Consider the following 12694-nt stretch of genomic DNA (forward strand, 5'->3'; position numbering starts at 1 on the left):
TGTTTTCTTTTCATTTTTTGGATACCAGAAATATATTAGATGACAGAGAAAGTTTTTGCATCAATAATATAATATAACTTTTCGAACGTGGAACATGCAACGGCTAGTTGCAGAAACAGTAACCCTCCCAACGGTCACAAATTCAAAAATTTCCTGATATTAGCCCCCCTCCATTTCGGCTTCCTCTCTCACTCTGAAACCCAAACCCCATTTCCCTGCGGCCCTTTCACTCTTCTTCTTCTTCCAACTTCATTCGCAGAATTCCACAATGCTGCAGGACATGTGGAACGCTCCTCCGGGCTTCAGGCCTTCCAAATCCGCCCCCTCTTCTCCGGCGAAGCCTCTCGGCATCTCCCGGCTCCGATCCGAGTCATTCCATGTCACTCACAAGGTTCCTGTCGGGGATACCCCCTACGTTAGGGCAAAGAATGTTCAGGCAAGATTTCTAGGGCTTTGAATATGAGTTTCTCTGGCAATTTCATTTCTATTTGTAGGTTTTTTATTGAATTTGTTGGTATACTGATGATTTCTTCTTACTCTGTTCGCTCAGTTGGTGGATAAGGATCCGGATAAGGCGATTCCTCTCTTTTGGGCCGCCATTAATGCAGGGGACAGAGTTGATAGTGCCCTGAAAGATATGGCGATTGTTATGAAACAGCAGAATCGAGCCGAAGAAGCAATCGAAGCGATTAAATCGTTGCGAAGTCGGTGTTCCGATCAAGCTCAGGAGTCTCTGGATAATATTCTTCTGGATCTATACAAGGTCTCTTTAATTTTCCTTTCTTTGCTGCCTTTGTTCTTAATTGTGACGGAAACTGATACTTTTTCTGGACAATTTCAAATCTAAATCCACAGAGATGTGGAAGGTTGGATGATCAGATAGCTCTATTGAAGCATAAACTATTGTTGATTCAACAAGGATTAGCGTTCAATGGGAAGAGAACAAAAACAGCAAGATCTCAAGGAAAGAAGTTCCAAGTCTCAGTTGAGCAAGAAGCAACTAGATTACTGGTAAGATCTTGAACAAGTTCTTCAAGAACTTAAACATGGATTAATCAGTGATTAATCTGATATATTTTTTTCTGGGTTTTTTCAGGGTAATTTGGGATGGGCATTGATGCAGCACAACAACTACGTTGAAGCAGAAGATGCTTACAGGAAAGCACTCTCAATTGCACCGGATAATAACAAAATGTGCAACCTGGGAATCTGCTTGATGAAACAAGGAAGAATATCAGAGGCTAAAGAGAATCTACGAAGAGTAAAGCCAGCAGTGGCAGATGGGCCAAGAGGAACGGATTCCCATCTCAAAGCTTATGAAAGAGCACAACAGATGCTCCAAGATCTTTCGTCTGAGATGATGAATAGGGGCGGCGACAGGCTCGAACAGAGGCGGCTTTTCGACGCGTTTCTCGGTTCTTCGTCGATTTGGCAGCCTCAGCCTTGCAAGGATCAAGCAACAACAGCCTTGCCAGTCACAAATCCTAGTAGGGTTGTTATTCAAGATGATTTTGGTGATGAGAATATTGATATGAACTTGTTAGCAAACGCCCAGATGATTCCTCCTCCTCCTCCTCACCAACAATCACAGCAGAAATTTATCAAACAAGTTCAGATCCCTTTAGGGAATTCATTGAATATTGCAGCCCAACCATTCTTCTCATCAAAATTTGTTAGTGAACCATCCATTACCAAAGTTCCTCCTATAGGAAACAACCAATTTCCTGAAGGTTTGAAGAGAACAAGGTCTGGGAATGCAGCCAGTTCAATGAGAGTGAGTGACATAGTGGAAATAAAAAGGCCATTTGTAGCTGAAACTAAGACAAGGTCATCAAGTCCTCCTACTTCTGAGGAGACAGACAAACTGACAGCAATGTTGCCTGATGACAGTGACTTTGAAGAGGCTATTCTTGCTGCAGTTCTGGGCACAACCAATGAACCAGAGAAGAAAGCAGCAACCAATGCCAGGGATGTCGGCGGCGGCGGCATAATTCAGAGGAAAATTGAGAAGAGGCTTAAGGTTTTTCAAGACATTACACTTTCCTTGAGTCCGAGAGCGTGAGTGTGTTCTAATTATTAACAATAAGTTGTTACGTTTCTAGTTGAATTTCTGATTTTATTAATAGAGATAGTGTGTATGGGGTCAGAGGAGATGAACTTGTTCTCCTTTGGGGCTTTCTTTTAGCAAATAGTAGTCTGCATAAGCTTATTTGTTTCTCTATTTTATTCCCACATATATATAATATGGTCTCTAATATGGGGGCTGCCATATGATGATGATAATAATAATTTCTTGCAGTTTTCTGAACTTTTACTGTGTGCTTTTAAATTTGTTCTATCTTAATAAAAAGGATGAAACTCTCCGTAGATAATATAAGTGAGGAAGCAATTCCTAGATCTTACATAACCAATTCTCTTATCTACAAAGCAAGGGAGGAGATGTTCTTTCCGGGGGACAAAATCAATGGATGCCCGCCAGCCACCTCCACTGCAACAACAACCCCAGAAACCTGAAAATTTACAATTAGAGGAGAGAAAGCTTAAAATTTTGGATGATAGAATTTTATATTTGATATTTGACAATTAATTGGATGATAGAGAAACCACACCACCTCCAAACATTTCATACCAATACCAATACAAATATCAATAGAGATGATGTTCCTCTTATAATCAATCGATGTGAGACTACTCCCAACCATTCTCAACGGATTGATCCGACCAACTAACAGATATTTATCCTCTTTAGACTTTTCTCTCAAGACTTCAAAATACATCTATTTGGAGAGATTTTTACACAATTATAAGGAATGTTTCGTTCTCCGCTCCAACCATTGTGGGGATCTCACAATCTACCCCTTGGGGGCCCAACATCCTCATTGGCACACCAGTGTCTGACTCTGATATCATTTGTAACAGTCCAAGCCTACCACTAATACAGATATTAACTACTTTGACCCGTTACGTGTTACGTATCATCGTCAGCCTCACGGTTTTAAAACGTTGTCTGTTAGGGAGAGGTTTCCACACTCTTATAAAGGGTGCTTCATTCCGCTCTCCAACCAATGGAGGATCTCACAATGCCCAGCATCTTCACTGACACAACATTCGGTGTCTAGCTCTGATACCATTCATAAACAGTCCAAATCTACCGCTAACAGATATTGTCTACTTTTGCCCATTACGTATCGTTGTCAGCCTCATCGATTCAGAGAATCACAAGAGAGTGCCTCCCATTTCTTAAACATATAGGTTTCAACACAGCGCAACAGCATGAATTTGGGTGAAAAAAAAATCATATAAATGGATGACAAGTGAAACTGGAGGAGAGAAATAGTTCAAAAAGGACACCTTCCATGTGAAAGGAAATTCACCTGGTACAGGTCTGCTGCATATGTGATTTTTGGATGTCCAGCCTTCACAGGTTCTTCTGAGTGATACAACATAAGTAACAATGAGTAATATAACATGAAAAAACTTATCCCACGGAAAACAAAAACAGATCCCCAGATCATCATAACAGTTGGGACAGAGATTGAACATCGCCATCAAATTTAAACCGACATTGGAAGAAAGACATTATTAGCTCAACTCATAGACTCACAAGAAAGAGAAACGGAAAAAGCTCACCACAGCAATCAACTGCAATTTTCAGTTCCTTGTTTGCAGTTCTTTGTTTTCGTTTTAGCATCATAAGTACCAGCATCATGCCGCCTGCCCAACAAATCCCTCTATATTCAACAAATGAGTTTTAATAACGATTGTAAGGCCATGGAGAAAATAACTCAACAATTACCACATCCGATCATTATTAGTACAGTCATTGAAAAACAAAATTGCCTAATAATTTCCCAAGAAAATTCCGTATTCAATTTATTTCGCTTTCCCTTGCAAGTTTCTCAACAACCACAAATACACCATAGCAAGAACGAGAACTTACGCTAAACGAAGCATAAATGGAGCGCACTTCTCCTAGGAAATTAGAGCGCCAAGGTCTCGAGGGTCCTTCTCCATCTCCTTGAGGTATGTGGCTGATAAAATTGACATTTGATCTATTTTAGTCCATACTTTCTTTAAATTTAGTCCTAATATTTTCAATAAATTTAAAATTATTTCTAAAAAAAAAAAAAAACTTTATTAGTCTCTATAAATTTTTAAAACATTTTCAAATTAACCATATGATTTGTTTTAAATTTTATTGACATTGCCCCTTACACGTTTGAAAATATAATAATTAATCCTATAGAGACCGAAATAGTATTTTAATTAAAAAAATATTATAAAACTTAAATAACAAAGTATTTTATAAATTTTATCATGCAGTTCTCGAATTAAAAAAAGAAAAAAACAAATCTAACTATGAAGTAAAATTCTAATGGTTTAGTAAACAACTCAACATGTTATTAAAAAAATATTTAACTTTCTTTATACAATAAACTTCAATTAATTTCATGACAAATTAACATATATGGTTCTTCTTTCCTTTTCAGGGAGAGAATCAAGTAGATAATTGAATACAATAAAAATAAAATGAGTTAAAATATTATATTTAATTTTAAAAAACATTTAAAATATTATATTTCTGCCCAAATTAAGTATGTGGAATGTGGATGCAGGTTTATGGAAATATTAACATGTACAGCAACTTACAAGAGTCAACTGCGTCTGCATGGCTTCTCAGTCAGAAGAGTTTCTTTGTAGCTCTCTCTCTCTCCCTGTTCATTCCCAAGAAAAAGAAACAGATAAGAACAAGAGATGAAATTACAAAAATAAATAACATTTTACTCGATGTTAGCTGTTTTCAAAATATCAAAAAAAAAAAAAAAAAATTGTTACTTATTTCTTATTAAAATTAAGAAACTCATACAACTTTATCAATTCTAGATGATATCAAAATTTACAGTCCATGAAATTTGCATTTACATACAATATTATCATCAATCTACTAACTCAGCTAACAATATTTTTCAAAATGTAAGCTATATGATAATTCAAATAATTAGTCTTAACATGATAAAGTTGTAATGTACAATATTTTCTAAAAAGTCCAAAATATTTCCATTTCGAACTATGCAACCTCTGCAAAACATGCAAATCAAAATGGAAAAACTATCCCAAGTTAGATCAATCAAGGCAATTGAACTCCGCAATAGTCATAGTTTTTTTTATTGTGGCCCAAATCGACCTGTCTAGGCACGCATGCGCTATACACAGTCAATGACCCTTGGTAAAAGGGTAAAAGATTAAAGTGGAATGACACGTGGAGGTAAGATTATACTAAATAGCCATATTTAGAGTGTTCCGTTACAGTAATTTGATAGGAACAGGTAGGACGATTTTGTCTTTTCGAAACGGTTATAAAAATTACTGGCTCGCTGCCCAACACCCTATTTGTCTCTCTGGGCTGCATCTTTAAGCCTGACTAAGTATATACTTCCAACTCCCAAACTTTTCTTTTTCCTTTTTCCATTTTTTTTTTCTGTACCATTTTCCATTTTTCCCTATTGTTTCTTTATTTCTCTGTGAAGTGGCCAAAGCTCACAGGTTGAAGTGGGTCAAGTCCGAGTCTACAAGGCTCAGAAAAAGGCACCGGCTTTGCCAGCGAGTAACAAGGAAGAAAGGGAGTAGCTTTTTTAGGCACGAGTTTGACAGTAGTGGCCTGAAGCACCACCACCACCATGACCACAACCAATGGAATATCTGCCATTTTAGCTACCGTCATTGGAATGTGAAGAACGGCGGAAGATCGGAAGCAGAAAGCCGCCGGAGATTTGTTCTGTTCTTGAGAAGCCTTCTTCTTTCCATCTGTTTGAGATTTTGGCCGAAGGAGATCAAAGGGGAAGAAGCTTAATAAAGGGACTGAAATGGGTAGCTGTTACTCGAGATTAGAGAGAGGAGAAACTGTGTCGAGGTGCAAAGCAAGAGAGAGGTACATGAAGCAGTTGGTGAAGGCGAGGCAAGCCTTTTCTGCTTCTCACAGCTTGTACATTCGTTCCCTTCGCGGCACCGGCGCGGCTCTCCGGCAGTTTTCCAATGAAGAGACCTACATTCACCCCCCTCTGCACCACCACCTTCCGCCGGAGATTCCATCTCCAACCCCACGAACGCCACCACCGCCGCCTCCACCTCCACCTCCACCTATCCCCATGAGTCCCAGTTCCGACACCTGGACGTCCACCACGGCCTCCACGGCTCTGCCTCCTCCTCCGCCACCACCGCCGTCATCCACTTGGGATTTCTGGGACCCTTTTGTGCCGTCGACGTCTCGCACTGAGGAAGAATGGGAGGCTACCACCATTGCATCGGAGGCTAGGATCACTGTAACAGGGGCGGCGAGTTCAGCGCCGCCGCCGTCGGTGGTGAGTGGTTTTTCAAAGGACGCTTCGAGCACTGAGCTTGCTGTGGTAGTGTCAAGGAACACTAAAGATCTGGTGGAGATTATCAAGGAGCTTGATGAGTACTTTCTCAAAGCTGCCGAAGCTGGTGCTGGGCTCTCTGTGCTTTTGGAAGTTCCCACTTTCTCTTCTCAGAATAAAGGAGGTAAGTCTAATATCAAAGAACTAGAAAAGCAACCAAATCATACAGTAACCTAATGAGTTTCATATCATGTCGCTAGCAGGACAGGTTTACAGTAATAGGTGGAGCTTGAGCCCTTCGTTGAGGGTGTGGGGTTCAAAGACAAAACCAGATGCATTTGGAAAACTAAACGGACAACTAATAGCAACAAATATGGGAAATGGATATACAGGGAATAGCGGTAGCCACTGCTCAACAGTGGAGAAGCTGTATGCTTGGGAAAAAAAACTCTACCAGGAGGTCAAGGTAATGCTATCACTTTCGCGTATTTCAATCAAATCTCCAGTCAGATTGGAGGAATAATATGACATTTTGGTGCTTTAAATAATAAAATCTAATTTGAAATGATTCTTCCCACTTTTTCTTCCTTTTACCTAATGGGGTCCAACGTAACAAAACAAAGATGAAACCTTTAGCATTTCTCAATGCAATTGAAGGCAGTGAAGAACCGAATTGTGGAATCCTTTGTACTAAAGTTTGGTGAAATTATTGTTTGAGTGGCTTTTTTAGATTGCCGAGGCCATAAGGATAGAGCATGAGAAGAAGGTGGACCTATTGAGAAAGCTAGAACTGAGGAGGGCTGATTACCTGAAGACTGAGAAGACTAAGAAAGAGGTCGAGAAGTTGGAGTCCCAGATGATGGTTGCTTCTCAGGCCATCGAAACCACATCGACTGAAATCATCAAGCTAAGAGAAATTGAACTCTACCCACAACTCCTTGAGTTTGTCAAAGGGTTAGTCTCTTTCAAATTTCTGTTTTGGCCTCAACAGAAATAGGAAATCGCTAGTCATTTGACTGTACTCTCAATGTATTGTTTTGCAACCTCTGGTGTTTCAGGAAGCCTAACTGAAAAATTACGAAGCATCTTTTGGATGTCTTCATGGGCATAAATAGCATTGGATCTGAACTTGGAAGTATACTAAACACTAGGATTTTCCTTGGTTTCTACAGATTGATGTGCATGTGGAGGAGTATGTACGAGTGTCATCAGGTACAAACACACATTGTTGAGCAGCTCAAATACCTAAACATCTTACCATCTGCTGAGCCAACATCTGAGATCCACCGCCAATCCACTCTCCAGCTTGAGCTTGAAGTTCAGCAATGGCACGGTTCTTTTTGCAATTTAGTCAAAGCTCAACGGGATTATGTCCAATCTCTTACAGGCTGGCTCCGGCTTAGCCTTTTCCAGATAAGTGGAAACCCCTTATTAAGAACAGATCAACATTCTAGAATTTACGAACTTTGTGAAGAATGGAACCTTGCAGTTGATAGGATTCCGGACAAAGTGGCTTCCGAAGGGATCAAGAGCTTCTTAACCGTAATCCATGCCATTGTTGTTCAACAAGCTGCGGAAAACAGGCAAAGGAAGAAGGCAGATTCTGCCTTGAAAGAGCTTGATAAGAGAGCTAACGAGCTAAGATCGCTAGAAAGTAAATATGTCTCACATTCAATGCGAGAATGCTCAGCATCCACGAGAGGGAGAGACCCAGTTCAGGAGAAGAAAAATAAGGTGGAGAACTTGAGAACAAAAGCTCGAGATGAGAAGCAAAAGTATGAAAGTTTGATCAGTGTGACAAGGTCAATGACAATATACAACTTGCAGATGAGTTTTCCCCATGTTTTCCAAGCAATGGTCGGGTTTTCAAGTGTATGCATGCACGCATATGAGGCAGTTTACAATCAAACTAAAAATCCTAACCAGCATGAGGTGAAGAGATTACTACCGTGATGACAAGATCCGGATCAAGAGAAATTATTCGGACCAATTTCTGTGCATAAATGTGGATTCAACCGGGGGAAAGTTTTCTGGATAAAGGAAGAAAGTCATGTACAACTTCATTTATTTTGATAGAACATATCGTTTGGATAATGAAAAAAAAAAAGGATGCAAGTGGGCTATTTCGCCAGCTTTTATGAACTGGGGAGGAATACAGAGCCAGGAATTTTGTAGAACTCGTAGCCTTGTTGTTCTTGTAAATAGATATCTCATCAAATTTCGGAAGTTTATTTGCTTAACTATTCATATCATTATATTATTACTCTATGGTCCATTATGCACAGTTGGAATTCCGATCGTTTCAAGAGCCAAGGGCCCCTTGTACGGACCCTCAAATTTTTTCATGCAGTTCATATATTTGTGACAATATTTCTTGAAAAAGTAATCATATATGCGTGTGTGTTATATAGATGCATCAAAGCTGAAATAATCAGAGTAATATTTTCAACAAATCTTAGTAACATACGAGACCGTACCTACTCAGAAGTCAGAACTCGAAAGTTTCAATGACAACACCTCTGAGAAACATCTGCCGGAAGCTGATTCCCAAGAGTTCACCGTCTTAAATGAATAAAAAGGATTTCTGTAACAAAGACGATAATTTGTACTCAAATTCATATTAATATTTGAATAATGAAGAGAAGTTAATTACATTTTACAAAACCACGTGTGGTAAGGAGCAAGACATCCTACCGTCTTGGGATTGCTTAATAACTGTTTGCCTATCTAATTTACCAATCTTCAATTTCATCTGAAGTATGACACTCTCAATACCCTAAAATTTTCGTGACGCCCGGTGCCCTACTACCCAGCCACTTCAATGCAGGTAGTCTGTGGACACTACTGAAAAATCAACTAAGCTAAGTCCACAATAAGCGATAGATCTTTGTTTTACCATCTTGTACTGCAAAACATTTAAAAATAAACAAAATAAATAGCCTAACAGTATATGCATAGCATCGATTCAGAACATTCTTAACCATTACAAATTACGCATGACCTTTTTCTTGTTTGCAGAAAGCTCCTCCAACGAATGTGGTTATCAATCCATAATTCGTTTCTATAAATACCTCCAGAACCTGATGCACATCAAGCGAGAAGCTGAACGTGACTATGACCTAAAATAAGATCACAGAGATTCAAATTTAAATATGCAATTCAAAATCTAGTTGTAAGAAATCTCTGAGACGTTCGATCATCTTCCACTTCAGATATTTCAAGTAATTGAGTCCACGTAGAAAATATATTAACATCAGAACTTTCCCTTGGGTATACACTGGAGTAATCAACAGAAAATTGAGAGAAGCTACAGCGACACAGTAATGGCATGCCACAGATACTTTGATGGTAGAAAAGACTTAACCAAAATCTTCACAAATTAAGTTGAATTGCATAAAAAAAAAATAAGATAATCAAAATGCATAGTATCAAAGAACCAAATAATTGAAAAGCCCTAGAAACTGCTTAGAAGCATTTAGTAGGGGGGGAAAAAATTAATAGCTAAAGAAACTGGTATGAAACAGGAGAATATACAAGCAATGAAACAAAAGAGGCTCCATCGAACATATTCTCCCCTGGATGCAGGAATAGCGACATGGATTAAATGGCCTGTCCAAGCTAAGGAACTTACTCCAAATAGTCCTGACAAATGATGATTGAGACGAGATTTGGCATTTTTAAACCACGAAACGCTCGGTTTCCATTTCCATTTCGGTTGTAGGTGTAACCAACCCGCTATTAAAGATATGGCATTGGAAAAATCCAAATCCTTCCTCATTATCAACATCTCGCGACACGTAAGAACAGAGCTCGAGAAAATAAGACAAAATTGCAGGTCCAACGCAAGTATTTCTTCACAGCAACGACTACACACCACCTAAATTCATTCTCAACTTTGCGCGCGCGCACTCCAGAATCTAATACGGTGACAAGAGAGTAATGTACAGCATGGACGAGAAACAAGGAATTCATGTCCGAGAACCTAAGATTCGAGACGTCTTTACTTGCCGATTGCTCTTCCGATGAAATGGTGATTGCGATCTCGTCTTTCGATTACTGCGTTTCGAACTGATGATCGACCACCACAGTATTCTTCATCCGACGACAGTAAAACCAGATTGTTCTCCTTCTTCGTCATCCTCCGAGAAACGGAAGAAAAATTTAGAGAAACATACAACGCAACGAAGATGGTATCAACACCATTCCTGAGTTCGGAATCACAAATCGACCTACAACGAACTGGAACAAAGTGCGTCTGAACAGAAATTCTCGTCTTCGAGTAAAAGATTATCAAAGGTTCGTCGTGCCATTGTTCTACGAGTTCATGGAGCGGATTTCGCGGGCTTAGGGAAATGGCGGGGAGCTTTCGTAGTGAAAATTCGAATAACGCCGTGGCCAAGAAACTAATTACAACGCCTCGGGCTGAAAAACCTTTCACGAGCCAGCCCATTTTGTAAAGTTTATTGGGCCTAGGCCCAACTTTAACCTTCACCGTTAAAAGTGAAATTCCCAGCTTTTATCTAACCGTTAAATTATTTTACTGGTATGAACTTACCGAAGAGGTTAAAACATCAATAACTAATTTCATTAGTTTTACTTAAAAGTTTACCATCACCCATTAGATTTTACCGTAAAAAAAAAAAAAAAAAAAAAAAAAAAAACTATATTTTAAGGTTCAGTCAATATTATATATTTTTTACCAAATATAAATCCTTTGATTATGCACAAAGTCATAATAAATTTTCAGTTAATTATAATTAAGCAGATAAATACACTAGCAAGGACAATTTCGGTCTTTAAAATTTTAAAAAGTAAAGTTGATTTAGATAATTTAACGTAAAATAACAAAAATAATTACATAAAATCAAAATATTTTGTATATAATTTAAAAATTATCTTTAATCTTATAAAAAAAACACATATTATATTATTAAATGCGATTTTTATATCATAAAATCTTACCAAATTATTTCAAAATATTACTAGATTACCCTTGTAAAATCACGACCTTAAAAAACTAATTAATTTAAAAATTACAAATAAAAAATTAAAAGAAAAAAAAAAACATCTACGTGGACAGCAATATCTCACAAGTCATTTACATTACATTGTCGTTGTTTTCACATTAAAACACAAGCATTGGGATTCTCATCACTAAAGGCTGTAGTGTATTTAACCTCAAACGAGCTGGCACGTGCAAGCGGCGCCGCCTCCGGGTTAGCCGTAACATTCCGTACATATCCCGGCGGCGCCTTCTTGTCGTAGGCTCCAGGCGCATAAGGGTGTTCCACGACGTCGTACGGGACATACGGCCAAAAGTCCGCCGTCTTCCCCGTCCGGTGACGGACCCGATGCAGAACCTTATCGGGATCGACGTAACCCACCACCGTCAGCTTGCTCCGCTTCGGCTCCACCTCCACCTCCGTCACCCCTTTCATTCCCTCCACCGATTTCTTCACCTTTCTCTCGCACCCTTCGCAGTCCATCTTCACTTTAATCTCCACCGTCTTCAAAAATTAACCCCGAAAAACAATTAAATAAAGCTTAAAATAAATCGGTAATTTAATTTTTTCCATGGGTTAATTTAAAATTTACCTGAAGTTGCCGGTTTTTCTTCAGCTTTTTACTGTCATGGCTGTGGCCGTGAGAAAAGTTGCAGACGTCGGCGCAACGATCTAAAAACCCCATTACCGCCGGTGATCAAAAGAAAGTAAATTTTAAGATTGCTTTAGCTTCCGTTCAAACGACGCAGTAATATCTGTGTAGGAACAATTTGATTACGTGGCGCAGCTGATCACACGTCATTTTCTTTTTACATTGACACGTGGATATTAATACACGTCTACGAAAGAGGGAGTGACATGTCATCATTTTTAATGGGTTTGTTTTATCTTGACTTGGGGTTCGGTGCTTCTGGTTACTTCTAAAGCTTGAAATTTAAATCAAAGTTCATTCATTTATTTTTAAAATTTAAATTTATTAAATTAAAATTAAATTTATGATAAAATTATAAATACGTTAGATTGGGAGTTTGTAGATATGTGTCGGGTTTGGTTTAAGATTTTAATAATGTCATTTTCGCGCTTGTGAGCCAATGTTTTAATTAACAGACGGCCAATAAATGGATAATGTTTTTAATGCTCACCGCCATTTCACACCAATTTAGTTACTTTTATTTTTCTGAATGTATTGTCAATTTTAAAAAAATATAAATTATTTGATAAAAATATTGTTTTATGAGTTATTAATTAATATTTATTTAATTGGTTGTGAATCAATTTCTAGATGATAATTATGTTACACAGTTGAAGATGTAGACTTTGTGTTAAATTAGTGAA

At 38.4% G+C, this 12694-nt stretch overlaps 4 protein-coding genes across 7 annotated transcripts; 2 read left to right on the forward strand and 2 right to left on the reverse strand.

The window, feature by feature from the left end:
- The first annotated feature begins 166 nt into the window (after positions 1-166).
- LOC111781871 (Tetratricopeptide repeat (TPR)-like superfamily protein) lies at positions 167-2189 on the forward strand. Its single transcript, XM_023662599.2, has 4 exons — positions 167-436; positions 551-763; positions 856-1011; positions 1097-2189. Exons 1-4 carry the CDS (start codon positions 269-271, stop codon positions 2060-2062), a joined length of 1503 nt encoding a protein of 500 aa, XP_023518367.2. The 5' UTR covers positions 167-268; the 3' UTR covers positions 2063-2189.
- Positions 2190-2255: 66 nt separating this feature from the next.
- Positions 2256-4717, reverse strand: LOC111781872 (L-ascorbate peroxidase 3-like). Of its 3 annotated transcripts, none has more exons than XM_087120272.1 (5): positions 4651-4717; positions 3941-4031; positions 3631-3714; positions 3375-3430; positions 2256-2510 (listed from the first exon to the last, which is right to left on the reverse strand). In XM_087120272.1, the coding sequence occupies exons 3-5, from the start codon at positions 3707-3709 to the stop codon at positions 2421-2423; spliced, it is 225 nt and encodes a 74-aa protein (XP_086976398.1). In that variant the 5' UTR covers positions 3710-3714; positions 3941-4031; positions 4651-4717; the 3' UTR covers positions 2256-2420. The 3 variants fall into 3 exon arrangements, with proteins under 3 accessions (XP_086976398.1, XP_086976397.1, XP_086976396.1); XM_087120271.1 differs by having other exon boundaries at positions 3375-3427; positions 3631-3731; XM_087120270.1 differs by having other exon boundaries at positions 3631-3731.
- A 475-nt stretch (positions 4718-5192) lies between these two features.
- LOC111781870 (protein ALTERED PHOSPHATE STARVATION RESPONSE 1) lies at positions 5193-8582 on the forward strand. 2 transcript variants are annotated; one of them, XM_023662597.2, is made up of 4 exons: positions 5193-6540; positions 6617-6822; positions 7087-7310; positions 7529-8582. In XM_023662597.2, the coding sequence occupies exons 1-4, from the start codon at positions 5865-5867 to the stop codon at positions 8307-8309; spliced, it is 1887 nt and encodes a 628-aa protein (XP_023518365.2). In that variant the 5' UTR covers positions 5193-5864; the 3' UTR covers positions 8310-8582. The 2 variants fall into 2 exon arrangements, with proteins under 2 accessions (XP_023518365.2, XP_023518366.2); XM_023662598.2 differs by having other exon boundaries at positions 5198-6540; positions 6620-6822.
- Positions 8583-11422: 2840 nt separating this feature from the next.
- LOC111782037 (heavy metal-associated isoprenylated plant protein 27) lies at positions 11423-12112 on the reverse strand. Its single transcript, XM_023662804.2, has 2 exons — positions 11952-12112; positions 11423-11863 (listed from the first exon to the last, which is right to left on the reverse strand). Exons 1-2 carry the CDS (start codon positions 12042-12044, stop codon positions 11477-11479), a joined length of 480 nt encoding a protein of 159 aa, XP_023518572.2. The 5' UTR covers positions 12045-12112; the 3' UTR covers positions 11423-11476.
- Between the last annotated feature and the right edge of the window lie 582 nt (positions 12113-12694).

Source organism: Cucurbita pepo, chromosome 19 (assembly GCF_057944985.1).
Source record: "Cucurbita pepo subsp. pepo isolate OVF chromosome 19, ASM5794498v1, whole genome shotgun sequence".
Taxonomy (NCBI): Eukaryota; Viridiplantae; Streptophyta; class Magnoliopsida; order Cucurbitales; family Cucurbitaceae; genus Cucurbita; species Cucurbita pepo.